The sequence below is a fragment of the Mustelus asterias genome, chromosome 9 (assembly GCF_964213995.1).
Source record: "Mustelus asterias chromosome 9, sMusAst1.hap1.1, whole genome shotgun sequence".
Taxonomy (NCBI): domain Eukaryota; kingdom Metazoa; phylum Chordata; class Chondrichthyes; order Carcharhiniformes; family Triakidae; genus Mustelus; species Mustelus asterias.
The window spans coordinates 32,869,944-32,897,581 of NC_135809.1; the positions used below are offsets into that span (position 1 = coordinate 32,869,944).

The following is a 27,638-nucleotide window of genomic DNA, read 5'->3' on the forward strand; positions in this document are numbered from 1 at the left end:
TGTGTAGGTTAAAACTTACCACTCCCCAATGGGAAAGTTGAAACAGACATGAGGGCGCTAATTGTTTTGTCCCTCGCTATGTTCAAAGAGCACGTACTGACGTAAACCCAGAAAACTGGATTCTAAGGCCGGAATGTTACTGGCCCCTGGGTGGTGGGCTAAGAGGTGGGGGATGGGTGGCAAAATGCCAGGGAGTTGTGTCACAAAGGTTCCCCACACAGTCCCACTCAGATGGCTACCCACCGATGCGGATGTGGGCAATGGGGGAAGAGGGGGGGTCTTGATTTCCAGAGACTCCATTGCTCAAGGTGGGCACCCCTCCCCACAGTACTGACATCTTTGCTGAAAGGGGCATACCCTCTGATTGCTGGGGCTTGGGTCTGGCCTTGGCACAGCAAAAATGTCCTACCCTCTCTTCAAGCATGCCTCAAAATGCAAGTGCCCTCTCATTCTTCTCGCTGTTTCTCTATCGAAGGTGCAGAGCTGCCTGCCCTCTGATTGGTCAACAGCATCGCGAGCCGAATCTCCTTAACTGAATGGCGGCCATGATGATGGCCTATTCATTGGTGGCTGCTGGGAAAACTGTCCCCGTGGCTCTGCTGCCCACCAGCATAGGTTCAGGACTCGCATTTGGTGACAACAGCAGGGACCTTGTGCCAGAAAGATCTCAGTCCATGTTATTCAGTACATCAGTTCAGTTCTGATCCCCAGAAGCTTTCCATAGTGTATTTGAATCATGTCACATTTGCAGTGCTGCACATTGGACAGATGCAAGGGAGTGTTTATTTGTATAGAGGTTACCAACAGCTGGGCTGGGTTGCTGGAAAACATGGTTCAGACAAGGACACAGAACTTGTGTAAGAAATAATTGGATGCAGGATTGGGAAGAGAATAGGTTAGTATTCTCGAAGCAGAACATCAAATGAATGAAAAGATTTTCCTGTGATCTTTATTGTTAAATGGCTTTCCTAATTTTTTGATGACTTAATATGTGTAAAGATTAACAGGAAAAAGTTTTAGAAATTTATTTATAAATTAAGAATGCTATGAGCAAGGGACTTGATATGGCAGCAGGTGCTGTGATATTTGTACACCTACCAGCACGGATTTTAATTGTGCCAATGTGACTGGAAGCATGGCAAGATTGTTGACAGACCAACTGAGTTGCTTTGACATGGACAAGTTCACCAAGGATCATACATGTGGCAGCTTTCTGGAGGAATCAGACACCGCAACAACTTAAAGGGCCAGACTGCTTCTGCAGTTGGGATCTTATTGTTGGCTCCAATTGCTGCCAAATTCTAACAATAAGGAAATATTGAGCACAAGTTCTGTAATTCATTAGCATGCCTGCTATATATTACATTTTCCACCATGTTCCCTGTTAGCTTGTAAACTGGAACACCTGCTGTCTGCTAGTTTCGGTGCTAATGGAAAATGTAATAAATAACATCATTCTGTTACATTAACCTCATTCAAAATTAATTTTGTCTTAATTCCAGCAGTGAAGAGGTATTAAGAGATGGGAGAAGTGGGAAGCACATTAGGATCACCGGAAAGCAGGCCGGGAGCAGTGTGAAGCAGGTCAGGATCACTGTGAAGCAGACCGGGAGCGGTGTGAAGCAGACCGGGAGGAGCGTGAAGCAGACCGGGAGCAGCGCGGAGCAGACCGCGAGCAGCGCGCGAGCAGACCGCGAGCAGCGCGGAACAGGCCGCGAGCAGCGCGCGTGCAGGCCGCGAGCAGCGCGGAACAGGCCGCGAGCAGCGCGGAACAGGCCGCGAGCAGCGCGGAGCAGGCCGCGAGCAGCGCGGAGCAGGCCGCGAGCAGCGCGGAGCAGGCCGCGAGCAGCGCGGAGCAGGCCGCGAGCAGCGCGGAGCAGGCCGCGAGCAGCGCGGAGCAGGCCGCGAGCAGCGCGGAGCAGGCCGGGAGCAGCGCGGAGCAGGACGGGAGCAGCGCGTGTGCAGGCCGCGAGCAGCGCGGGGCAGGCCGCGAGCAGCGCGGGGCAGGCCGGGAGCAGCGCGGGGCAGGCCGGGAGCAGCGCGGAACAGGCCGGGAGCAGCGCGGAGCAGGCCGCGAGCAGCGCGGAGCAGGCCGCGAGCAGCGCGGGGAAAGCCGCGAGCAGCGCGGGGAAGGCCGCGAGCAGCGCGGGGAAGGCCGCGAGCAGCGCGGGGAAGGCCGCGAGCAGCGCGGGGAAGGCCGCGAGCAGCGCGGAGCAGGCCGCGAGCAGCGCGGAGCAGGCCGCGAGCAGCGCGGAGCAGGCCGGGAGCAGCGCGGAGCAGGCCGGGAGCAGCGCGGAGCAGGCCGGGAGCAGCGCGGAGCAGGCCGGGAGCAGCGCGCGTGCAGGCCGCGAGCAGCGCGGGGCAGGCCGCGAGCAGCGCGGGGCAGGCCGGGAGCAGCGCGGGGCAGGCCGGGAGCAGCGCGGGGCAGGCCGGGAGCAGCGCGGGGCAGGCCGCGAGCAGCGCGCGTGCAGGCCGCGAGCAGCGCGGGGCAGGCCTCGAGCAGCGCGGGGCAGGCCGCGAGCAGCGTGGGGCAGGCCGCGAGCAGCGCGGGGCAGGCCGCGAGCAGCGCGGGGCAGGCCGCGAGCAGCGCGGGGCAGGCCGCGAGCAGCGCGGGGCAGGCCGCGAGCAGCGCGGGGCAGGCCGCGAGCAGCGCGGGGCAGGCCGCGAGCAGCGCGGGGCAGGCCGCGAGCAGCGCGGGGCAGGCCGCGAGCAGCGCGGGGCAGGCCGCGAGCAGCGCGGGGCAGGCCGCGAGCAGCGCGGGGCAGGCCGCGAGCAGCGCGGGGCAGGCCGGGAGCAGCGCGGGGCAGGCCGCGAGCAGCGCGGGGCAGGCCGCGAGCAGCGCGGGGCAGGCCGCGAGCAGCGCGGGGCAGGCCGCGAGCAGCGCGGGGCAGGCCGCGAGCAGCGCGGGGCAGGCCGCGAGCAGCGCGGGGCAGGCCGCGAGCAGCGCGGGGCAGGCCGCGAGCAGCGCGGGGCAGGCCGCGAGCAGCGCGGGGCAGGCCGCGAGCAGCGCGGGGCAGGCCGCGAGCAGCGCGGGGCAGACCGGGAGCAGCGCGGGGCAGGCCGCGAGTCATTGAAGGTCTCTATTCAAGAGAGAGAATTTCATTTCATTCCCTCTTGCCAGAGATAAGCAGGTGAGCATAGCTTAAGAGGTTGCAAGGTTTGCAGGCTACCCCATGGTGCAGGTGCCATTGACTGCATGTATATCTTTGTGTGAGTGCCTCATAAGAACTTTGCCCTAAACCAAGACTGAAAGGGATTCCACTTCATCAATGTGAGCAGTGTGTACCATCAACAAGATGGACTGCAAGAACTCACCAAGGTTCCTTCGGCAGCACCTTCCAAACCCAAAACCACTACCATCTAGAACAACAAGGGAAGCAGACACATCGGGACACCGCCACCTGGGAGTTTCCCTCCAAGCCACTCACCATCCTGACTTGGAAAGATATCACCCTGGAAAACTGTCAATGTGATACCCTTAGTGAAAAAGGGAGGGAGGCAAAAAGCAGGTAACTGTAGGACAATTAGCCTAATATCTACTGTTGGAAAAATGCTGGAATCAATTGTTAAGGAAATGATAGCAGCGCATTTGGAAAATCATAATCTAATCAAGCAGAGTCATCATGGCTTCATGAAAGGGAAACCGTGTCTGACTAATTTATTAGAGTTTTTGAGGAAGTCTCAACCAGATCAGATTACGGGGAAAGGGCAGGAAAGTGGACATGAGGAATGCCGGATCGTCACTATTGAGTGACAGAGCAGGCTGAAGGGGCTGAATGGCCTACACCTGTTCCTACTTCTTATGGCCTTATTCGTTCACTGTCCCTTCGTCAGAATCGTGGCGTTCCCTCCCTAACAGCACTGTGGGTGTACCTACACTACATGGTTCAAGAAAGCAGCCCACCATCACCTTCTTAAGGGCAATTGGGGATGGGCAATAAATGCTGGTCTAGCCAGTGACACCCACAGCCCACGAATGAATCAAAGAAAATGTCTGCACTAACAGCTTCTCATGCAGGTCAATGCCATGTATCTTGGTGGTAATCGTGATGCCTTCATTCTCTGGCATTCTACTGTGCCAACTGCACATCAGCCACCATGACAAACCAAACATTAGAAATTGGATGGCAAGGGCTATCTACTAGCGACATGGTTCACGACTATAGTTCGTAACACACACACTCGCACACATCATGCACATAACAAAATGCAAGCTGTCACGAGGTGTAGGGTATAGATCTTGGATATGTGTCCTGGTTGACAGATTTTTAGTAGGTGTGCAGTGAACTGAGTAGTGGTTGAGGCTCGTGGTGCAGTTGGTAGAATATGACATTTGAAGATGCATTCACTGACCTTGACTACCTGTGTAGTTATTCATCCAGGTCCTCGGGGCTAAACTCCTGGTACTAAGCTCTCAACTATTTGTTCACATTGCCTTATGACCGTGTCTGGAGAGCCTCCTGCCCAACCTTACACTAACCTCCATGGTTACAGGACATCCTTCCTCCACCTAGGCCTCCACTGCAGGATCAGAAAACCTCAGCACACACTCTCACCCATGATCAGCCATTGCTCTACATTGCACAGCATCATTCCAAATAACCTCAGCACCACCTTCAGCAGCCACTATACACCTTCCCCTTCAGAGGTACAAGCCAGCTTCAAGTAGCTCCAGCAACTTACAATACTGCTGATGCAGGAAGCCAAAAAACAATGGTGCACATAAATCGTGATTTAAGAACAGGTAGTGCAATGTTGGCGAGAGCCTACTTATTCTGAACGGACATGTGTTAATTGTGCAACTTGATAATTGTGCCTATTTTTGGGGACTATTCCTTTCTCTTCATTTCTGTACCATGGAAGGGATTTCCTTACACCTGTAACACCAGGACAGATTTCACGCTGTTGTTTCTGGATCACGATATTTACTATGTTCTGCTTACTCATCTTAATCTCCCTCTGGCCAATGCATTTCACGTTAGTGCAACCTGTTGTGTTGAGGCAGGTGGGGAGGGAGGGGCAGCGGAGATTGTAGAGTTACTCTAGTCACCATCTGACTGGAAGAATAGTTTGAGAAATGTATTTACAATGTCGATAAGGCATTGCAACTTAGAATCATAGAATCCCTACAGTGCAGAAGGAGGCCATTCAGCCCACCGAGCCTGCACCGACTACAATCCCACCCAGGCCCTATTCCCGTATCCCCGCTTATTTACCCTGCTAATCCCCCTGACACTAGAGTCAATTTAGCATGGCCAATCAACCTAACCCACACATCTTTGGAGTGTGGGAGGAAACCGGAGCACCTGGAGGAAACTCACGGAGACACAGGAAGAATGTGCAGACTCCACACAGACAGTCACCCGAGGCCAGAATTGAACCCGGCTCCCTGGCACTGTGGGGTAATCCCTTTAGCAGCTCTCCTAGATTTTGATTTATTAAAGATATTGCACATTCCAAAAGAGGGTTTTCATATCTTCCCCTATTTGGGTACACTGTGTTACCAGTCAGATAATTATTTAACTTAATTAGTTTGAAGGTGCATTCGGCCACCCATCAGAAAATGATGGGGGCGGTTGGGGGGAGGGAGTGGGAAGAAATCATTGGGCAAAATGGAAACCATCAATATCGTTTTTATTTACAAACTCAATCTTACCGATCTCTCCCCAATGAAACGGGTTGATGCCTCCTGTGGTACAATTGTAAATAAGGGTAGTTTTTGGTCTGTAAAAAAAAAAGTACAGCAAAAGTGTGATCAAAGAAATGTGCGTTAGGAATGGGGGTGTAACAGGTACAGTTTCTCATCTGAATTTTGGATCATGAGAGCAGTGGTGTGACCACAGTACACCCTCTGCAACGCCTGCTAAGGTTCAACACCGCTGCTTTGAAGTAACACTGTAACTGGGTGGACTAACTCAAATGATCCTAAGGTATGCAGTAGAACAAAGGTAAACAAAAGCAGGGACAAACAAACAAAAAAAAAGATCTTTGCATCTGCTCACCACATCCTTCTGATCTTGTAAAATCCTGTCTTTTAAAGCTGTATTTCCTTTTCCAATGTTGACTTTAATTTTAATTTCCAATGTTGATTTTAATCTGTTCCACACACAAATAAATCCGGCATCTTTTTGTCCATGCTATTTATATCCTTCCCCAGTCCTTATCTCATCAGAATATTTCGGTATTGTTCCCCAAAGTACTGTTTATGAATAAATATGTCACAAAGATTATAGGTGGATTGCAGTACTTATTAAGCCTTTAGGTGGCACTATGATAGGCCCTGCTAATGTTAAAATGAAGATCTAATATCTCCATTTCATTTTTCTTTCTGACTGCAAGAACCTTTCCAACAGAAATTTACCAATTTATTCATGAAGGATGCATCATATCTAACTAATCTAGTCAAGGTTTTGAGGCGGTTACTTAGCACAGTGGATTGTTTCCAGATATGGTCTTTCAGAAAGTCTCCACACAAAAGATTATAGGTAAATTGAGAGTGTATGGTATTGGAGGTAACCTTGTGACATGAGGTTGGGAATTAGGCGCTAAGACAGGAGGAAGGGTTTGCTCTATGATTAGAGGATGCATCAATACTAGCCCCCACGAATCTGTACTGGGGACCTCAGCTTTGTACCAGATCTCGCCCCAAAAGGCTGTGGATGCTGGGTCATTTGGAGTTCGATAGATTTCAATTAGTTAAGGGTATCAAGGGTTACAGAACAAAGGCAAGTCAACGGAGCTGACATACATATCAACTGTGATCTAATTGGGCTTAATGGACTGAATGGCCAACTTCTGTTCTCAAGATCCTATTTCCTTGGCCTTGCTTCCACAGCCCATTCCTGGTCCATGTGTTCGCTGAGTTCCTCTTACTCTACTCAACATCCTTTCCCTGGTCTCTGTCTTTCCTTTGTATAAAGCAGAGATTTTCCTCTTATTCACCCTTTCCCATTATCTTTCCCCTCATTCTGCCACCCTTCCTTTCGTCCCAGCTTTCCCATGCTCACCCCACCCCAAGATCCAATTACCCCCCTTGTCCACTAACCCTAGTTTCGCTGAGTGGGATACTTGACATCGACTGTATAAGTGCAATATCATGTGAGATCACCCAGCTGACCCAACATCGACCTCTGTGCAACAACATCTGTCTGAAGCTTGGGAATAAATTTACAGTCTTCCTCCACGTTGTGGAGTTTGAGAAACCAATCAAAAAAATAGTGGGCGGTGTGTCTGCAACGCAAGGGTCACTGTGACTGAACTGTACGTTTTAATTCAAAAGAGCAGGCAGATGGGGAGGATTTGCTATTTGTCGCCAGCTTAAACTAAAATGGTTCTGTTAAAGCATTTACAATTTTAGTACAAACGGCAGAGCAAATCCTCTCAGGAGACGTTCAAAAATGGTAACCCCCGACAAGCAACTCCCATTTTTACTTCTTTTTTATAAACTGCGTCAGTTCAGCTCTCCCAGGTAGAGAATGCCAAACTAGTGTCAGCGATCGCAAGTGAACATTTTCTGTGGACATGAAATCAGGGATTGCTGAAACTGTCCAAACTTGCCCCAGAAACCCAGTAAAGCAAAAGCAATTCTTGCATTTATTTTTGTCCAAAATGGAACAGTTGATGAGCAATGAGAAAGTCGACACGGGCAAAATCGTACAGAAAAAAACACTGGTAGTCAGAGACAAATCAGTGTTGTGAGTATACAAGATGTGGTGTGGTGCGTATAGATCTCTCACCTGTGAACTGCTGTATACCAGCCAGCTGCGAGTGTGAGATTAACCACTACGTCGACAGGGATCAAATCAGCCACTGCATCATTAGTAGCCTTCATAGTGCGGAGAATCCCCTTGCCTGCCTGCATGACAATTGAAATAACATAATAATATAATATATGTATCAAGCCATTTGATAAATTGCCCTTCCTTTTCAGCCCAATTCAGTATCAGCACAAAATTTCAACACTGGCCGTTCACTGTATGACAGGTGTCTTCTCTTGTTGCCTCATCTTTCACTTTTCCTCAACCCTCTCTCCACCCCGCAACACTCAAGACTATTGAGATTGAAATGTGACATGTCCACTCTTGGCTGGGGGGGGAGAGGGGTGTGGGGTGCAGAGTCTCACCTCTGTGCCTGAATGGTGAGATCTTTGGGCTTGTTTTCAAATGGAACCAGTGAGGTGCAAACAGTCAGAGGAAACCAAGATTATGCTGTTGGCAGCATTGGAGCAGCTTTTATGTAGGCGAGGGGCAGGCATGGATGTGGGGCAGATTGAGAGATGGAGGAGGAGATCAGAAACTAAGCCAAGGGCGTCAGTGGCCAAGGGGTATTGGAGACCAGAATGATCAGGGAATGCTGCTTAAATGTGAGATTCGGAGGAACATTTCATGCAAGCAAATTAAAAAACAATTAGTCTAGTTTTCCTGAGTGCAACCACCTCCGACACCAGCCGCTTCATAGCGAACCAGTTTTACAATGGGGACCTCAAACGGGCAGTAAGTCCCTTGTTTCCCTGGGCAAAGGGCAGAAAGGCCATTTCAGGCATGCATACTGCACAATGATTCTTTTTCCTTTCCCAATACAGTGAGTGTCACATGTTCAGCCAGAAAGCTGCCATTTCATCCTTCCCACTGGATTGAAGGCTGGATAGCATCTTAAATCCATTGTGAACCTCTCATTTAAAGCATTGTCCCCACTTCTTTTAAAACCAACCTGAATTAGCTTTTCATTAAAAAAAAGCTTCCTCTACACTCCCTGCTTTCCTGAGCTTCCATCATCTATCACCTGTCTTTTCTTCCAGGATTCTTGAATTGATGTTACCTGCCATCTCTCATCATCCTCTTTTTCACCTCTAATTTATCCACCAGTGACATCCTGTTTGGCTGCATTCCTGGATAACTGTCCCTCCTCATGCTCACTTCGACCTTCTATAACCCATTGACCAGGTTATCTTCACCCATTGCCTATTTTCCATAGATCACCTTCTTCAGTTTATTTTTATCGTTCCACATCTACCAGTCCCAATGGAGCCAGTACATCTCATTCTGAAGGGTTTGGGCAGAGATGATAATCTCTGGTGTAGCCCTAGTGATTGATCCTTGGTCTACTTCAATTCATCATCTACATGCTGTCCCAACTGTCAGCATCATCCACAAGCATAGGGCTAACTTCCGCATATATGTCAATGAAGTCCAGCTCTTTACGACCAGCACGAGCTCCAGCATTCTTGGGATACCACCACACTGTCTGCCTGAAGTGTTATTCATATTAAGCATCAGTTCACAGTCTACAGTTGGACTCTGATCAAATTGATACCATTCTGTATATTCTTGCAAGCATCAATGAACCTGAAGCATTCTAACCTGCCATACAAATTGTATCTGGTGACGCAAACTTCAGTGCTCTGTGCAGCCCCCAATGAAATCTCACACCAATGTGTCATCGAGAATATATTTTTCCATCTCTGGAACATTCCCTATCTAATCAACAATTTTATCTCCACCAGTGCTAAAACCCGAAGCCACGCCTCCACCTCAAGGACTGATTCCACAAATACTTTCATCACTGACCTTCCCACAAACTTCAACTAATCCATTTAACTATCAATTCCATCCTCACCCTCCTCGTGAGCTTTGTATTTTCCACTAGTACAGCACTGTGGGGGTTCTATATGATGAATTTCGTAAATTTAAGTTGTTACTGGTTGCGGATAATTAGACAGGAGATCTCATGAGAAATTGGCATGAAATAAAACATCATAGTCACCTCACAGTGATAATGGGACATTATCTGCTAACGTTCAAGTCCAGGATAATTTTGAAAAAGAAATAGTAGTGAGACTAATGACATCAGGAACAATACTATAATATTCTCTGTATATACTGTAACAGGGAACCAAGATGGCAGCTAAGATGTGCTGGTTAGGTGCATCGACCATGCTAAATCTCCCTCAGTGCACCCGAACAGGAGCCGGAGTGTGGCGACTAGGGGATTTTCACAGTGACTTCATTGCAGTGTTAATGTAAGCTGACTTGTGACACTAATAAATAAACTTTAAACTTTAATTAATTAGAACCTTCTTCACAGTGTTCCTTCTGATCCGACTGACCACTGTTACTTTGAAAATTTATGGTATTGCCATAGAACAGAAATCAGAAAACATTTAACAGAACACTCATCTCTACACACCAATTTAATTACAGCACTTTGAATAACTTAAATATGAACAGAGAGAGAGCAACTTTAGGAGAGGCAATAGCCTAGTGGTATTATCATTAGACTATTAATCCAGAAACTCAGCTAATGTTCTGGGGACCCGGGTTCGAATCCCACCTCAGCAGATGGTGGAATTTGAATTCAATAAAAAATACCTGGAATTAAGAATCTACTGATGATCTTGAAACCATTGTCGATCTGGTTCACTAATGTCCTGTAGGGAAGGAAATCTGCCGTCCTTACCCGGTCAGGCCTACATGTGACTCCAGAGCCACAGCAATGTAGTTGACTCTCAACTGCCCTTCAAGGATAACTAGGGATGGGCAATAAATGCTGGCCAACCAGTGGTGCCTATGTCCCACAAAAAAACCTTACTCCCTCCTCAGTTCTTTCTCCAGCACTGCACCCAAGGACAGATTTTTTTTTTAAATTGTCAAATTTACTGCCTTGGGAATATTTATAAATATTTATTTGGACTGGAATCCAATTGCAGGTTTTAGCTGACAGGACCACACTCCAGCAATATAGTTAGTCAAACCTGAACACCAAACTGAACACTAACAATTCTAAACTCCTCAGAAGATCATTACTGTACCAATGTGATGTTTAATTTCCAATAATAGTATTCGCTGTGTCCTTTATGAATAATACAGCCAATTTCTCTTAGGTACCAGACAAGCTAACGAGGTGGATCCACACTTGCATGGAAATAGATTGATTCTGTTCTCAAACTCACTTTGCTTTGAATCCTTGTAGCAATCACATAGTGAGTTCTGCCCCATCAATTTGATCCTAATTAGCTCTCACTTGGCCACACCTTAACTACACAACCACTTGCATTCATAGAGCACCTTCAATCTAATGAAACATCCCAAGATGCTTTATATTTTGACACCAAGTAACACAAGGAGCTATTAGACCAAATGTTTGATTGAAGGAGATCTTAGGGCAGAAATTCTAGAGATTAAGACCTTGGCAGCCGAAGGCATGACTGGGAATGAAGAAGCAATCAAAATTGGGAATATGCAGGTCAGAATTGGTGGAATGCAGAGATTCTGAGGGGCTGTAGGCTGGAGCAGGTCACAGAAATGGGGAGGGGCAAGACCATGGAAGGATTTGAAAACAGACAGTCTTAAAATGTTAAAAATACATATATTAATCTCTGACTATTGCATTTGTATTAAAGGGATGCTCTAGACCAGTGGTTCCCAAAGGGTGCGGCGCACCACACTGGTGCGGCGAGAGAGGATGGCAAGTGTGGCGGGAAGATTCAAGGACAATCAAAAATTAAACATGGTTTAAACAAGCATTGTTTTATACTTTCTGGATGTCCCATGATCATGTTATAAAGTAGTTGTGTTCTATGTATGAATCAAGCACTGCTAGGAGTTGGTTTTTTTTGTTTTTGAATGTATTTCTTATCAATAAAAAATTCGGTGTGGCGCGAACAAATTTTTATTCCGAAAGTGCGGCCCAGTGAAAAAAGTTTGGGAACCACTGCTCGAGACTAAATGAGGGCTGACCATTAAATGAATGAATTGCAATAATTGTTGGTCTCACATACACAGGTTGGGGTGGATTTTCTTTAACATGTCCCTGCAAAGTTAGGACTTCCTTTTGCTACCCTAGCTCCCATAAGTACTGCAGTTGGCCCAGGCCAATGCAACCACTATTAGAGTCTCTATCTGCATCCTGATATCTTGGTACCTTCCTGCCCACTATAAGGACCACTGCCAGAGTATTCCTGGCAATGGCAGAGGTAGGTAGACAGAGTAGATTGAAGAGAAGTATGCCAGTGGCCTAGGCTTTTTTCAGCTTGCATTTACACGTGGCAGGTGGAACAGCCACGTGAAGTTGTGGGGGAGGGGGGTGAAATGAAGATAGGATTGGGGTGAGGAGTTGGAAAGTTGGCCTTTCCATTTTATTTTTTTCTGCTTTTTCAGTTGCTACACTGCTCAATTTGGTGCAGGATAGCAGAGGAAAATTTCTTAGAAGGCCATGTTTGGTGGTGAAAGTATTTAAGGCAGACTATTGAGGTTGGATGCTTCCCATTTCCAACTCCCCCCCATTTAAAAAATTGATCATTTAACAATATTTTACTTGCAGCATTGTCTATGAATGGAGTCTGTTTGACAGCAACCCACAATCTAAACATTCCTCATTAGATAGAAGTCTTCCATTGGAAAGTAAAAGTGAAATTGGAAACAAATTCTGAGGGACAGTACAAATTATCACAAAGAGAGGTGCAGATTAATCAGTCAGTCAGCATGGAATTGTTGAGGGGAGCTCCTGTCTGACTAACTGGACTGTTTTTTGTTGAGGAGGTAACAAGGAAGGTTACGGGCAGCACAGTGGTTAGCACTGCTGCCTCACAGCACCAGGGACCCGGGTTCGACTCCAACCTCGGGTCATGTCTGTGTGGAGTTTGCACGTTCTCCCCGTGTCTGCGTGGGTTTCCTCCGGGTGCTCCGGTTTCCTCCCACAGTCCAAAGATGTGTGGGTTAGGTGGATTGGCCATGCTAAATTGCCCCTTAGTGTGAGGGGGACTAGCTAGGGTAAATGCTTGGGGTTATGGGGATAGGGCCTGGAACTCACTTTGCAGAACTTTAGACACTGCAGGTGATCTTACAGTGGCCAGCAAGCAGCTCTTTACAGAAAGATTTTCACACCTTATTACATCAGTAACAGAAAGTCAGACTATACGCCTTCAAAAAATATGGGCTGGAATTCTCCGGCCTTTCAAGCCAGCGCGATTGTGGTCAGTGCAGACTCGATGGGCTGAATGGCCTCCTTCTGTACTGTAGGATGCTATGATTCTAAGGTTGATGGTAGCACACTTCAGGTAGTCAACATGGATTTTAAGAAAGGTTTTGACAAGGCCCTGCATGGCAGACTGGTCAAAAACCAACGGGATTCAAAGAGTGACATATTTGATCCAAAATTGGCTCAGTGGCAGGAAGCAAATGGTAATGGTCAAAGGGTATTGGAAAGTTGTTTCCAGTGGAGTTCCACAGGGTTCAGTACTTGCTTTTCGTGGCATGTATCAATTATTTAGACTCAACTGTAGGGAAAATGATTCAGACGTTTGCAAATGGTACAAATATTGGCCATGTTATTGATAGTGAAGTAGAAGCTGGAGATGGCAGGTAGGTATGATTGGATTGGTCAGGTGTGCAGAAAAATGGCAAATCAAATACAATCCAAAGAAATATAATGCATTTGGGAAGAGCAAAGAAAGGAAGAGAATGCATCAGAAATTTTGTTTATTTATTAGTGTTACAAGTAGGCTTACATTACCACTGCAATGAAGTTAGTGTGAAAATCCCCTGGCCGCCATACTCTGGCACTGTTCGGGTACACTGAGGGAGAATTTAGCATGGCCAATGCACCTAACCAGCATGTTTTTCGGACAGTGGGAGGAAACCGGAAATAATAGGATATTGAGAGGTGTAGAGCAAAAAGCCGACCTCGAATGCACATCCTCAGATTCATGAAAGTAGCAGGACTGGTAAATAAGGTGGTTAAGAAGGCATACAAGATAGTTGCCTTTATTAGCTGAAGCATAAAATATAATAATCGGAGGTTTATGTTAAAACTGAACAAAACACTAGTGAGTCCACAGTTTGAGTGCGGCATATTGTTCTAGTGGCCACATTATAACAAGAACGTGATCAAACCAGAGAGGGTGCAGAAGAGAACTAGGAAGATGTTGCCAGGACTGGTGATTTTATAAATGAGGGAAAGATTGGAGCAGAGAAGGCGGAGCAGAAATGTCATCAAGATGCATAGAATTATGAGTAGCTTAGAGAGTCTAGTTTGGAAGAAGTTATTTCTCTTTTTAGAAGGTCAATAACCAGGGGCAAGGGCTTAAGGTAATTGGTAGAATTACTGAAGGGGTATTAAGGAGAAATGTTTTCACTCAGAGGATGGTAGTGTCCAGAATTCACCGCCTGAAAGGATGATAGAGGCAGAAACCCACATTGCATTTAAAGCATACTCAGATGTGCACTTGAAATGGACCAAGTCTGGGAAAGTGGGATTAGGCTGGAAGCATAGTGAGAAGGTGGAGAATGTTAATAAAGTGGGAGGGAGCATTTCCAACCTCTCACTTCTTTTTCTGGATGCTAAGTTCGCTAGGCACTCATGCACAGGGTGGCTAGAAGCAGCTGGCAGTGGTTTGACCTCAATCTGATGGAGGGTACGTGGGTGTTCCAGGCCAGGTTGACAGTGCCACCACAGAGCTGACACTACTAGTGCCAGCCTTTGCTGGAAGGGAAGGCGGGCAGGTCTGTGCTGGGTTTTCCCAGGACATGGCAATGACAGAGGCAATCTTGGGGTTGGACAGGTGAAGTGCACGTTGGGAGCACTGACCCTGTTTAGCATTTTGGCACAAGGGCTGGGGATGGGCAGGAAATTCAGCCCTGCTTTCTATGTTTACCTGTCAATTCACTACGTTTTAAGAAAGATTTATTTACTCAAAAGAAAATAACAATAAAAAGATATTTTACATACAGCAATGAAAAGCCCACTTGGTCCATTGAAATTGTCGATCCAACCCTATTTAATTAAAAAAAAGTCACAGTTAGTTTTTTTTGAATGCAGGACTTTAGGCACTGCAGTTGATTTTACAGTGGCCAGCAAGCAGCTCTTTGCAGGAAGATTTTCACACCTTATTACATCAGTAACAGAAAGTCAGACTATACGCCTTCAAAAAATATGGGCTGGAATTCTCTGGCCATTCAAGCCGGCGGGATTCTCCGGTCCCACTGGCAGTGCGCCCCCGCCTCTGGGTTTACCGCCAGCGTGGGGTGACGTCAATGGCAATTCCCATCAACAGCAGCAGGACCAGAGATTCCTGCCGCAAGCAAATAACCTGTCACCTCCCACCGGTGGGAAACATGTGGCTGGGAGGCTGCAGAATTTTGCTCAAGGCATATATGCCAGCATCAGAAATCTACTTTGAGATTTCATTTGCATTCCATTTTAGAGAATCAGACATCAAAAATTGACAACAAATTGTTTCTACAGATGTGATATTAATGGACAGATGTGAGTATGCTGAAGTTTGAAAAAGAAATTTCAGTTTTCAAATGATTAAAAGTGCAGGACAATTTGTAAATGTGGTTTAGAAACATTTTAAAAGTTTGTAGATCCCATATAAATATTCATAAAGCTCTTCATTCTTCAGCATCCAGCCATATTCGCTTCTCAGGTGTTATGAAGATACATTGTTTTTTATTTGGAGTAAATTAGATTGAAAGAAACATGATCTAGGTTTGGACTGCTTAGTGCTTATGAGTAAAAATATTTTTAGATAAAAACTTTTAGTGAAAGTTGCATGACATTAAAGATTACATTACATCCATCTGGTCATATAGCCAGGCAAACTAAGTAAAGATACTTTGAGGTCACTTTCAAAGAAGGTGTGTCTTATTCCATCTTACAGAATATGTTGGGTGGGCTGTCAAAAATCTCAAACAATCTCACCATTTAGAAAACAGAGTATATGGCAATATATACCCAGTTAACACAGGAGTTTACCTAGATTATACCAGTTTTAACTCCAAACTTCAATTAGCCTACTCTTTCCTAGTTGCTTTAATACATCTCCTTTGTTAATGTTGCAAAAGTCAAATAATGTTGCTTGGAGAAATGCAGTTCTGTGGTTCGGTGCGTTTCACTTGTATATGACATCCTGAGTTACAGTATTAGTAATTGTGATCAGGGAGGATCAGAAACCTATCCAGAACAAGCCTACTATCTTAAATCATTTTAGACAATGATTATTGTGTGGTAGTAAGTACAGAAACCATGAAATGGCAAAAGGCCAAAGGTAAAAAAGCCGTTCTTCAGAATACTCATCCATTCCCACACCTCAACATAAGTTCCCTCTATCCTGCGCACCTTGTGGAGGCAATGGCCTTGTGGTATTATCGCTAGACAATTAATCCAGAAACTCAGCTAATGTTCTGGGCACCCAGGTTCCAATCCCACCACGGCAGGTGGTGAAATTTGAATTCAATATAAAAAAAATCTGGAATTAAGAATCTACTGATGACCATGGAAGCATTGTCGATTGTCAGAAAAAAACAATCTGCTTCACTAATGTCCTTACCTGGTCTGGCCTATATGTGAGTCCAGATGCGGTTGACTCTCAACTGCCCTCTGAAATAGCTTGGCAAGCCACTCAGTTTCAAGAACAATTAGGGATGGGCAATAAATGCTGGCCAGCCAGCAATGTCCGTGTCCCACAAATGAATAAAAAAAATAAGCCATGCATCAGTACATCCAGTGTTGTGTGTTTGATTGTGAATGCCACTCACATGACATGTGGAGCCCATCTGCCACTTCACCAATCAATGCTCGGTGAAGCTGTGGCGTCACACATGGCTGGAATTTCACCGGTGCCGGATCCCACTCGATACCGGCAGCCAGTAGCCAGGCCACATGGCAACAACTGATTGGCTTGCAGCTCACCCATTAAGAGCACCAGAACAGACAGAGTGTTCTGGAAGTGAGAGCTGGTGATGAAAAGGAGCTGTCACTTGGAAGAGTTAAGGAGTTTGTCTAACCCACTGTGAACCGGTAAGTAGTTTCCGAGGACCCTGACTTACGTGTTTGCAAATATTTGTTTTTCTGACGTACAATTTTGGGCTTGATGTTTTCCCACCAGGATGTGGCAGCTCACATTGGCTGGGAAGGATCAAGTGTGGATCGGAATCACAAGACTTAACAGAATCAGCTATGTTCGGGAAAAATGGCAAGTGGAAGGTCTTGGGAGGCAAGCAGCAAGTTGGAACTCTCCTGACTTGCCAACCCTCCTGTTCACCACCTCTTCCACTCGCTGGGTCCCTCCCACCTCACTGCTTGCCCCCAACTTCGCTGCTTCCCTTCTGCCTTGCTCTTTCCCTCCTGCCTCACCGCTCCCCTCCAGTCCCGCCGTTCCCCTCCCACCTCGCCGCTCTCCTCCTGCCTCACTGCTCCCCTCCAGTCCCGCCGTTCCCCTCCCACCTCGCCGCTCTCCTCCTGCCTCACCGCTCCCCTCCAGTCCCGCCGTTCCCCTCCCACCTCGCCGCTCTCCTCCTGCCTCACTGCTCCCCTCCAGTCCCGCCGTTCCCCTCCCACCTCGCCACTCTCCTCCTGCCTCACTGCTCCCCTCCAGTCCCACCGCTCCCCTCCCACCTCGCCGCTCTCCTCCTGCCTCACTGCTCCCCTCCAGTCCCGCCGTTCCCCTCCCACCTCGCCACTCTCCTCCTGCCTCACTGCTCCTTTCCAGTCCCGCCGTTCCCCTCCCACCTCGCCGCTCTCCTCCTGCCTCACTGCTCCCCTCCAGTCCCGCCGCTCCCCTCCCACCTCGCCGCTCTCCTCCTGCCTCACTGCTCCCCTCCAGTCCCGCCGTTTCCCTCCCACCTCACTGCTCCCCTCCAGTCCCGCCGTTTCCCTCCCACCTCGCCGCTCTCCTCCTGCCTTGCCATGAATTAATACTAATGATAAAATATTATGTTTCCTATGTTAAGAAAATAGATCAGTTTGGTTTTTGGCACAAAGGAATAGACACATGTAAGAGTCTAAAAGATTAGTGAAAAACCCACTGTGTTAGTTTCTTATTTTTAAATTTTATATCAAATTAACATATTTAATAGCGCAACTTGCTAATTATCCCTGGTTTTAATGTTCTTTCTTTCATAATTTTGGTAACTTTTAAAAAATAAAGTATTAAAGATACAGAGTGGAATTCTCCATCCTCCACTGAATGGGGCATCGGCCAAAAATCAGGATTCCCGCCGGGCATAAGGACTCTCAGGATCCACCCGACCCACCCCGCTGGCCCCACCACACAGACATGATTCAACACCCCCTCAGCCTCCATCCCCCCGAGATCCCACTCAGCAGCCCCCATCTCCCTGAGACGACCCCCTCACAGCCCCACCCTCTGAGACCCTCCCATCTCAGGGGAGGGTGACGAGGTCATCCTCTTACCCCCAGGTCGATCCCACCCATCCCCCGGGACCCTTGGGGGCCCTTCCTTTGCAGGCCAGCAGTGGCAGAGGGTGCAAGGGCACTGGATCTACCTCTTTGGCCTCCCCAACCCCCTCGGGAAAAGACATGAGGCCAGGGTGTCAATGCCAGGGGCAGTGCACCATTGGCACTGCCAAGGTTTTCAGCAAACTCCAGTTTTCCCACTGGCGTGGGCACTTAGTTCCAATTTGGGTGAATCATACACAGGTTCTTTAGGTTTTTTGTTTGTGCTGTTCACGCACGTACGCACAAAATGACCAGAATTTTCAGGGGCTTGGTCGGTTGGATGCATTCCCGCCCATGGCACGGTGGCACAGTAGTTAGGGGTGACACAATGGCACAGAGGTGGGCGACATGGTGGCACAATGGTTAGAACTGCTGTCGCACAGCGCCAGGGATCCAGGTCCAATTCTGGCCTTGGGTGACTGTCTGTGCAGGGTCTGCACGTTCTCCCCGGGTGTTCCGGTTTCCTCCCACAGTCCAAAAGACATGCAGATTAGGTGGATTGGTCATGTTAAAATATCCCCTAATGTCTCGAGATGTGTAGATTAGGTGGATTTGCCATGGTAAATTCATGGAGTTATGGGGATAGGGCGGGGTGGGGTGGGCCTGGGTAAGTGCAGACTCGATGGGCCAAATGGCCTCCTTCTGTCCTGAAGGGATTCTATGGGAATGCTTGGGAAGTCCTGAGGGAGGATATTCTGATCTTGAGGGAAAACCTGCGGAGGGAGGGATGTCTGAAGGTCACTGGACGGTGCCCCCAATCAGAAAGGGACTGCTTATGGATGCGCAACTTCACAACCTTCCCACCCGAGATCGAACTTTGTTCAATTCCGGGATTCCCCCCCCAATTTATCATCTGCCTGCCTGCCTAAAAATTGAGGCTGGGCAGGAAAAGGCCCTATCATGGCCATTAAAAGGCCCTTCAAGGGCCTTAACTGAGGCAGGGGAAGGTTTTCCCTCCAAGACAATGCGCTTTACAATGCACAGAAGGGAGGATCAGCTAAGTCTGCGAGTCCAATCATATCTTACAGATTGGTGAGTACAACACTAAACACTGAACATGAACATTCATCAAAGAGTGAGCAAAAAACTACTGTGATAAAGGAAATGTCCCCATCTCCCCTGTAGCCATTAATGCGTGCCAACTGTTAGGTGTGTGTGCCAGTACACTTAGCTCTCTAACTAGGCTAATCTCAACAAATAACCATGAAGCACCCTTGAATAAAATGAAACCCATGTAATGTGAATTATTTACAAGTGAAACTTAAATTTGAAAATACACCCGTGTCTCATTTGTGCTCTCAGTAAGTCTTATACTAATGGCAATGAAGTTGTGGCCTTGATCCCCGTTTGTCCTGAAAACTCTTCTATAGCCCGCCCGAAGCTGCAGCATTGATTTTACCATCCTGAGTTGAAACTATATTACTGTTCCTTCACAGTCACTGGATTAAAATGCTGGAACTCCCTTCCTAACAGCACTGTAAGTGTCCCTGCACCACATACAGGGGTTCAAGAAGGCTGCTCACCACAACCTTTCAAAGGGCAATTAGGGCTGGACAATAAATGCCGGCCTAACGAATGACACCGACATCCCATGAATGAATTAAAAATGTTTTTAACACTGAAAAGCATCCCTTGCCGCAAAATCGCAGGTTTCCCACGCGTGCTGCCCGCACTTTACATTTTAATTGTAATCAAGTGGGAAATGGAAAAAGCAGGAAAGTGAATGTGGTGCACATTTTGGTTCTACCACCAGGAAAGGCACACCATCGACAAAAGTTCCCTAGATCTTAGAGACCCCTGGATATTTTTCCAGCTCCTTTATTGAAAGAAGTAAACAAAAGGACTGTTTTTCCTGTTCGTTATAGCCAACTAGTTGAGGAAAATATTTTGATCTCGGTTCCCAGATTTGGCCATTTAACCTTTTTTCAAACAAATGTTCCTCATCGCTTGCCTCTGGATCCCACACATGAGTTTTTCATTCTGTGCATACTCATTTTGAATCATGAAATAAACTGTTTTGGACACATGCTTTGTACACCACACTCAAACTATGCTGTAATTGAAAAGAGGTGAGAGATCAAAATGTTCTGCATGCTCTCTCAGCATGTTTTTCAAGGGCTATGCTGAATCTGGTATCTACCAGGTACCAATAGCAATCCAGATCCCTTGTATCTTCCAGCCAACTCTCTTGAGCAAAGTTATAATACCACAATTAAGGACATACAGCACCATGGCCAGAACTCTACCGCCTCGCCCGCCACAATTAGCACGGGTGAGGGTCTGACAATGGAAATCTCCACTGACCTCGGGTGGGAATTTCTGGTCTGGCGCGAGCGAGGCCATAAAATCCCACCCCATGAGTTACTGGTTAACCTACTATTTAGGATGATGAATAAAGCACACAGGATCTCCATAATAGTCCTCCTGTGGCACAATGCTATACTACAATATAAATAGAGGCACCATAAATCTTCCAGAATTGTCTGGATTATTGGGGACATGCCTGATTTGGTACCCAGGATGTCTGAAGTGAAGATACTGAATAGATGGAGGCCTGTGGACACAGTTATCTGATTACAGCTAGGATTTTCCAATCCCCACTCACTGCCAGGATCACCCGGTCCTGGCAAAAGTCAATGGGTTTTTGGTTGGCCCACCGCATCCCTTGTGTCCCGCCACGACGAGGCTGGAAAATCCCTGCCTTTTTGAGACTCAAGATCCTTCCATAATTTTCAGGCTCAGTAATAACCCCTTTTTCTTTTCCTCGTATTGAAGCCACAGCTGCGCTCCGAGTACGTGTACCTCAATCTGAATTCAATCCGCCAGCTGAAGTTGCTTAATACTGTCCTCCAGGATCAATACCGTAACCAATGCCCCCTTTCTCATTTGTTTGCACTGCATGGACCCTTTAAGATTGTACCGTCAAGGGAGCATTGCCTGTGTGTGGCCTACTTGCTCCCTAAGCGGCACATTCCTGATTGCTGGATGATCATACACCCACACAGTTTAGAGGGAATGCTGGCCGTGACCCTATCCCCTTTGCCTGGAGCAGATGTTAAAAACTCAGCCCTTCCCTTTCTCATTGACACAGTGTGGAGTCCTCTGTGGCCAGGAAGAGAACAAAATGTCAGAAAAGGCAACAAAAAGACAGGAAGAGGAAAATGTTCACGATACTGAGGCTCAGTTTAACGACATGAATAACTCGAACGTTTGAAAACTAACTTCTGTTGCTTCTCAGTTGAAGACAGCATTCTGAAACTTGCTTACGACCTTGTCAAGGTTTTAATTCTGCCTAAAAGCCATCAGTTTTGCGATGAACTTGATTAGCTGAGATTTGCTGACCAAATCCTGGAGTAGGTAATGCTAATAGGAGTTAGAAATTATGCAAAGTGCTTAAGTCAGGTCTGGAAGCATTGAAACGAGAAACTACATTTTCTTTGTTAAATCAACCCACAATGTCTGACAGAAATGCAAAAGTAAAAGTCAAAATGCTTTTGTGTCTTAATTAATACTCAGGGCAGAGAGAGTTGTATGGCACCAAGCAGTTTATTGGACACCCAGAGAACACAGTCCAGCCAAGATAATGCAGTTACCTTGCTCAGCAATGCAAGCCATTCAGTTGAATTCAAGAAGGCGGCTCATCACCACCTTCTCAAGGGCAATTAGGGTGGGCAATAAATGCTGGCCTTACCAGTGATGCCCACATCCTGTGAATGAATAAAAAAAGATCAGAAATAGGATCATATATGGAATCAAACTCGTAAATGAGGGTGAGATTCCTTTGTGCAGCAGACTAAGAGATAACAAAATGTCTGCATGGGGGTAGCGTTCCTTTGGGGATACACTAAACCTCGGAAAGGTTGAGCGCTAGAAAAAGGAATTGCAGACAAAGCCAGATATTTTAAATGTAAGGGCTGATTGTATGCAAATGCACCTCATTGGAGAGCCTCGTCTGACAGTAATGCATACTGGGAAATTACAGGCACGCATTCTGATAAACTACATTGTCTCTAAGCTCTCAGTGTAATTACAAGTATTCGCTGCAAGTGATTCAGAAGCCCATCATAGTGTGTCTTTTGACATGTCTTATTTCCAATTGTTTCCTTGAAATCTGGATTATGTCTGCCTTGTGCCCATCTGCCTCTCATTTCCCTTTTCCATTCTCATTCTCTCCAAATCTCTCTGTCATCCATTATTTTCGCCTTCCTCTCATAATCTCTGAATCTTGCTTTCTTTTGTCTCTTTCCAATTCCTTATTTTCCATACCCTTGCCTCCACATTCTTTTGTCCCCTCCCTTTTTCCTTCTCTTATTTCCCCTTTGTTTCCTGCATCTCAGATTCTGATCTTGTGAATACGTGACTAATTCATTATCTGGAATAAGGACATGCCTCCGGTGCAGGAAAACAGGGGTTTCCATTGGCGAGCGTTTCCACCCCACTTTGTTTAGGGGAAGCTTCACACCTTCTGCTCCTCCTTAGTTCCATTACTTGTTCTCAATCAGTTTATCTGCACTGTAGCCCACACATGCAATCGTGAGGATCTGCTAGCTTCATGTCACTCAGCCGCTGCATTGAAAAACTAGGAACTGGGTGATGCCGTGAGTCAAACCCTAATAATCACGTAGATCATACGGTAAATCAGCAATGGAAAATCTGCTCCGTTTGGCATGACTTCTGCATCATCATCTGAAGGTGCGCTCAAAAATATATCCCTGTGTCAATAATGGCCTTGTTGCTTCCTGTTTGCCTCTCTGTGCATTTGCAATGACGAATTAATGTGTGTCCATGATTTTAAAGAGCTATATGGCAAGTACACAAAATGTTGATTGGTCATTCCTCTATCGCAGTCAGAAAGGATTGAGCACAGTTCACGATACAAAGCAGGGGGTGAGACCACTGCTAAGAAGACAGTTTTGTAGCATGAGCCACCAGTCCAACCATGTTAAATACTTCAGGCAGAAGGAAAAATTCAGAAGTGAAGTAGTGTCCACATGTCGTCAGCTATGCCGTAACTACTACGAAAATTACCATTACTTTGCTTCACAATGTTAAACCAAAAACTAGAGGGTTAATTTCCACACCATGATATTATAAGTGAAACCTAAGGGATAGAGAGGCCAGTAACTCAGCTGTCAGAGGTACAGCAGATGAATTCTCCTAGTTTGAGTCCCATCCCAAGCAAAATGGCAAGTTGGATCCACAACTCAGAGAAAGCAAAGGGTAATGGGCGATTGGTGTTTTTGTAACTGGAAGGCTGCTTCCAGTGGGGCTCAGTACTAAATTTCTTGCTTTGGACTTGAATGTAAGGGGTACGGTTAAGAATTCTGCAGACGATAGTAAAAAATGGGCACGTGGTTGATCGTGAGGAAGAGAGCTGTAGACTGCAGGAAGGTACCAGTAAACTAGTCAGATAGGGGGAACAGAGGCAAATGGAATTCAATCAAAGAAGTATAAAATATTGAATTGGGGAAGATTCTCAAGGCAAGGGTAGATAGTAGATGGTAGGATATTGAGTTGTGTAGAGGAACAAAGGGACTTTCGTGCGTGCTCCAGATCCAGGAAGGTGGCAGGACAAGTTGGTAAGTGGTCAAGATGGCGTGTAGGATGTTTGTTTTTATTGTTGAGGCGAAGAATACAAGAGCTGGAAGGTTATGTTGGATGTGTATAAAACAGTAGTCCACAGTTGGAGTACTGTGTTAAGTTCAGTCTAGGTTATTGCATCGTAGGAAAAATGTGACTGCACCAAAGGTGGCACAGAGGAGATTTATGAGGTTGTTGACAGAAATTAAAAAGGTTAGTTATTGGAAGATTGGGTAGGTTGGGCTGTTCCTTTGGAATAAGGGAAGCTGAGGGGAAAGCTAACTGAAGTGTATAAAATTATGAGGGATCAGGGTAGAATGGACAGTCAGGCCCCATTCCCTTTGGTTGAGGGATCCATAACCAGGGGGCATAGATACTGGGCAACGGGTAGGATGTTGAGAGAGGATTCAATGGGAAACATTGTCAGCTGGAGCGTGGTGGGAATCTGGAACTCACTGACTGAAAGGCTGATAGAGGCAGAAACCCACATAACATTTAAAAGTACTTGGATATGCACATAAAGTGTTGTGTCCTTCAAGGCTACAGATCAAGAGCTGGAAAGTGGGATTAGGCTGGATGGCTGCTTGATGGCTGGCATGGAAATGATGGGCTGAATGACCCCCTTCCTCGTTGCAAGCTTCTATTATTCTATCTTTTTTGCCGTAACATACATTAACAGACCAGGTTAGTTACAGTTTGATTGCAATACTGCCCACAGTTTGATCACAGCCAAGCAACTGTCTGAAAGATCTTTTCAAGGCATCACCTTGAAGAAGATCATCAGGCTCAAGATAGCTAATTCCCACATTGCCTTCATTAAGAAAAACACCTGCAAAATGCCTGCTTTCCTCTTTCACACCAAATGTTTCCTCACAACAATTCTTAGCTCCCTATAAAGTGCAAATATACCATTTACCTCAAACCCTGCCTAAATAAACAGCTTTGACTCGATAGACAATCACTGTCTCACCTGTAGTAACAAAATAGCTTCAATATCAGTATATCTGCTTCTGTAGGTATGATAGCAGAGACGGGTTATGGATTAACTCGAGAGTAATACTTGAGTGCCGCGGGGTGGCACGGTGACACAGTGGTTAGCACTGCTGCCTCACAGCGCCAGGGACCTCGGCTCAATTCCCGGCTTGGGTCACTGTCTGTGTGCAGTCTGCATGTTTTCCCTGCGTCTGCGTGGGTTTCCTTCGGGTGCTCCGATTGCCTCCCACAGTCCGAAAAACATGCTGGTCAGGTGCATTGGCCATGCTAAATCCTCCCTCAGTGTACCCGAACAGGCACCGGAGTGTGTCAACTAGGGGAGTTTCACAGTAACTTCATTGCAGTGTTAATGTAAGCCTACTTGTGACACTGATTAAAAAAATAAAAAATATAATAGAAGCATTTCTCATTTTAACATAGTTCTCTTACTTCCACCCAACTAAGTGGTCTCCCCTTTCGATGTACATCCAGTGAACTTACAATTAAGACTTTAATAACACATGCACTGAGTTACATAGAGCTCAAATAAAGAAGCAACAGGACCATAAAATACATTGCATTAAAGTAAAATTACTTACTGGGAATGGCTCCTGCCAACTTGCCCCAACAATTGAAGGCCTGATAATAGCAATATTCAAATCCCGACTCTCCTGTTGGACCACATACTCTGCAAGTGCCTTTGTGTAGGTATATGTGTTTGGCCGGTCTCCTATCAGTTTGGGGGTGATATCTTGGATTATACTTTCATCCATCCACCTGGGAAAAAGCAAGAGACTCATTAAACAGATGAGTGATTGCTATGGAAAGGTTAATTAGGTAAGATAACAGGATTCCTGAAAATGGTTAGGCAACACAGGCTAATTAAATAAAGGAGGCAATGTAGAGGATTGAACAAGGACGTCCTGAATTTTTTTACCCTCTTAGTGATAGTGACAGTACACGCAGCGATACAACCAAAAAATAAACATTAGGTGGAGACATGGGAGAGGTGACTTAAAGGCAGATGATCTCTGGGGTAAGGTCTAAAACAGTGAGTAAAACAATTATCTCCAGTAAGGAGCATGTTACCAGTTCTTCTTTCTCTGCAGTTGGAAATGTCCAGATCATCATTTGATGGATTTCAGACAAGCAAAAATATTGTGATTATAACAAAGTGGCACGGTGACACAGTGGTTAGCACTGCTGCCTCTCAGTGCCAGGGACCAAGGTTCGATTCCGGCCTCTGTCTGTGATATCTCTCTGTGTGTGTCCACACTGTGTGTGTGGAGTTTTCACGTTTTTCCCGTGTCTGCGTGGGTTTCCTCCGGGTGCTCCAGTTTCCTCCCACACTCCAAAGATGTGCGGGTTAGGTTGATTGGCCATGATAAATTGCCCCTTAGAGTCAGGGGGACTAGGAGGGTAAATATGCGGGGTTATGGGGATAGAACCTGAGTGGGATTGTTGTCGGTGCAGGCTCAATGGGCCAGATAGCCTCCTTTGGCACTGTAGATTCTATGGAAGTTCAAAGTTTCCAATGCAGCATAAGCAGCAGCCACCCAACCTCTTAGTGCCACAGTGCAAGTTCAGACCGAGGTCTGCTTGTCACTCAAAGTGGCATCCAGCAATCTGGTCTCCAACAGATTACCAGGATTGCTGAATTCTGCCAGTGGAGTGCCAATCTACTGTCTTCTCTTAGGATAGCAGCACTCATCCTCCCACCACTGCTACGCTACGTGTGCCTTTGCTGTTGCCTGCTAGCCTGCCAACCCAGTATGATGCCATCCTGGCCGAGCATTCTAAGATCAGAACTGCTAAAGGGCATCCTACAAAGCCATCTGCAGACTCACCCAGTGAAAGTCACCAGCCTTCCAGCAGCCATGCCACAGCCAGAGTTAGCACTGGACCAGGGAAAGGAACAATAGGACAGCCATTAAGGAATGTGCAGAACTGTGGGCAAAATTTAACATGGCCATTTTTGGAAGATCCAATGGATTAAGTCCTAGCTGGGCACCGATCTACTTGCCATCAGGCTTCCTGGCTCATGTGAGGGAAATCATCCTGGTGTGGAACATCCTGGTGTGGGGCTGATATCTCACCTCAGAGAGCTGCTGGCCAGAAAGGTGTAGCCCACACCAGTGATTGTTGTGAGGAAAATGTGAGTGGGTTCACCAGAGCCAGACAGGGAGGCCCCAGAGAGCAGGGATTGTTTAAAGCATGGGGAGAGGGTGTCTTTGGGCCCCTCCAATCCCACCAGCGGGTACATCCATCAGTCATGATGAGCTTGACAAAGAGGACCCACCCCCATTCCATCAGCCACAAGCATTTCCATCAGAACTTTCCGAGCAGTAGGTCCACAGGGGTGCGGTCCCCGCCAACCACTGATAAATTATCAATGCTGGCCCCACTTAACAGGCATCAATTGGCCTCCAGGCAGGAGGGCCATCTGGAGCCTTTCCTCTGTGCACTTAATCAGAAAGAGGCAGGAAAGTGGTGGGATCTCTCCTCTGCACTTTCCCGTCCAAACTACAATGCCCCTCACCCAGCCCCCACACCCCCTGCCTGGTTTGGGCCCTCTGTTTGAGTTTTCAATAGATTATTGGATATTTTGCCAGTTGGTAAGTAATTGGTTGTTTCTTGGTGGCTTTTACTTCAGGAATGCAGCCAAGAATGAACAAAGAACAAAGAACAATACAGCACAGGAACAGGCCCTTCGGCCCTCCAAGCCCGCGCCGCTCCCCGGTCCAGGATTGAATCCTGAATCCAGGATCCCCGCCCAATTTTCCAGCCTAAATGAATTGTGATGGTTCATAATAAAGGGCTGATAAAAGTGTGGGATGTAGGGCAATACA

At 46.8% G+C, this 27,638-nt stretch overlaps 1 protein-coding gene across 2 annotated transcripts in view; it reads right to left on the reverse strand.

The window, feature by feature from the left end:
• LOC144498588 (fatty acyl-CoA reductase 1-like) overlaps positions 1 to 27,638 on the reverse strand; it is a 213,299-nt gene that overhangs the window by 27,011 nt on the left and 158,650 nt on the right. Inside the window, exons 5-8 of one of the 2 annotated variants that reach the window (XM_078219924.1) lie at positions 25,389 to 25,566; positions 14,725 to 14,769; positions 7,737 to 7,855; positions 5,657 to 5,724 (exon numbers count right to left, since the gene is read on the reverse strand). In XM_078219924.1, the coding sequence (XP_078076050.1) occupies positions 5,657 to 5,724; positions 7,737 to 7,855; positions 14,725 to 14,769; positions 25,389 to 25,566 (410 nt within the window). The remainder of the gene's footprint in view (positions 1 to 5,656; positions 5,725 to 7,736; positions 7,856 to 14,724; positions 14,770 to 25,388; positions 25,567 to 27,638) is intronic. The other variant, XM_078219925.1, reaches the window with a different exon arrangement.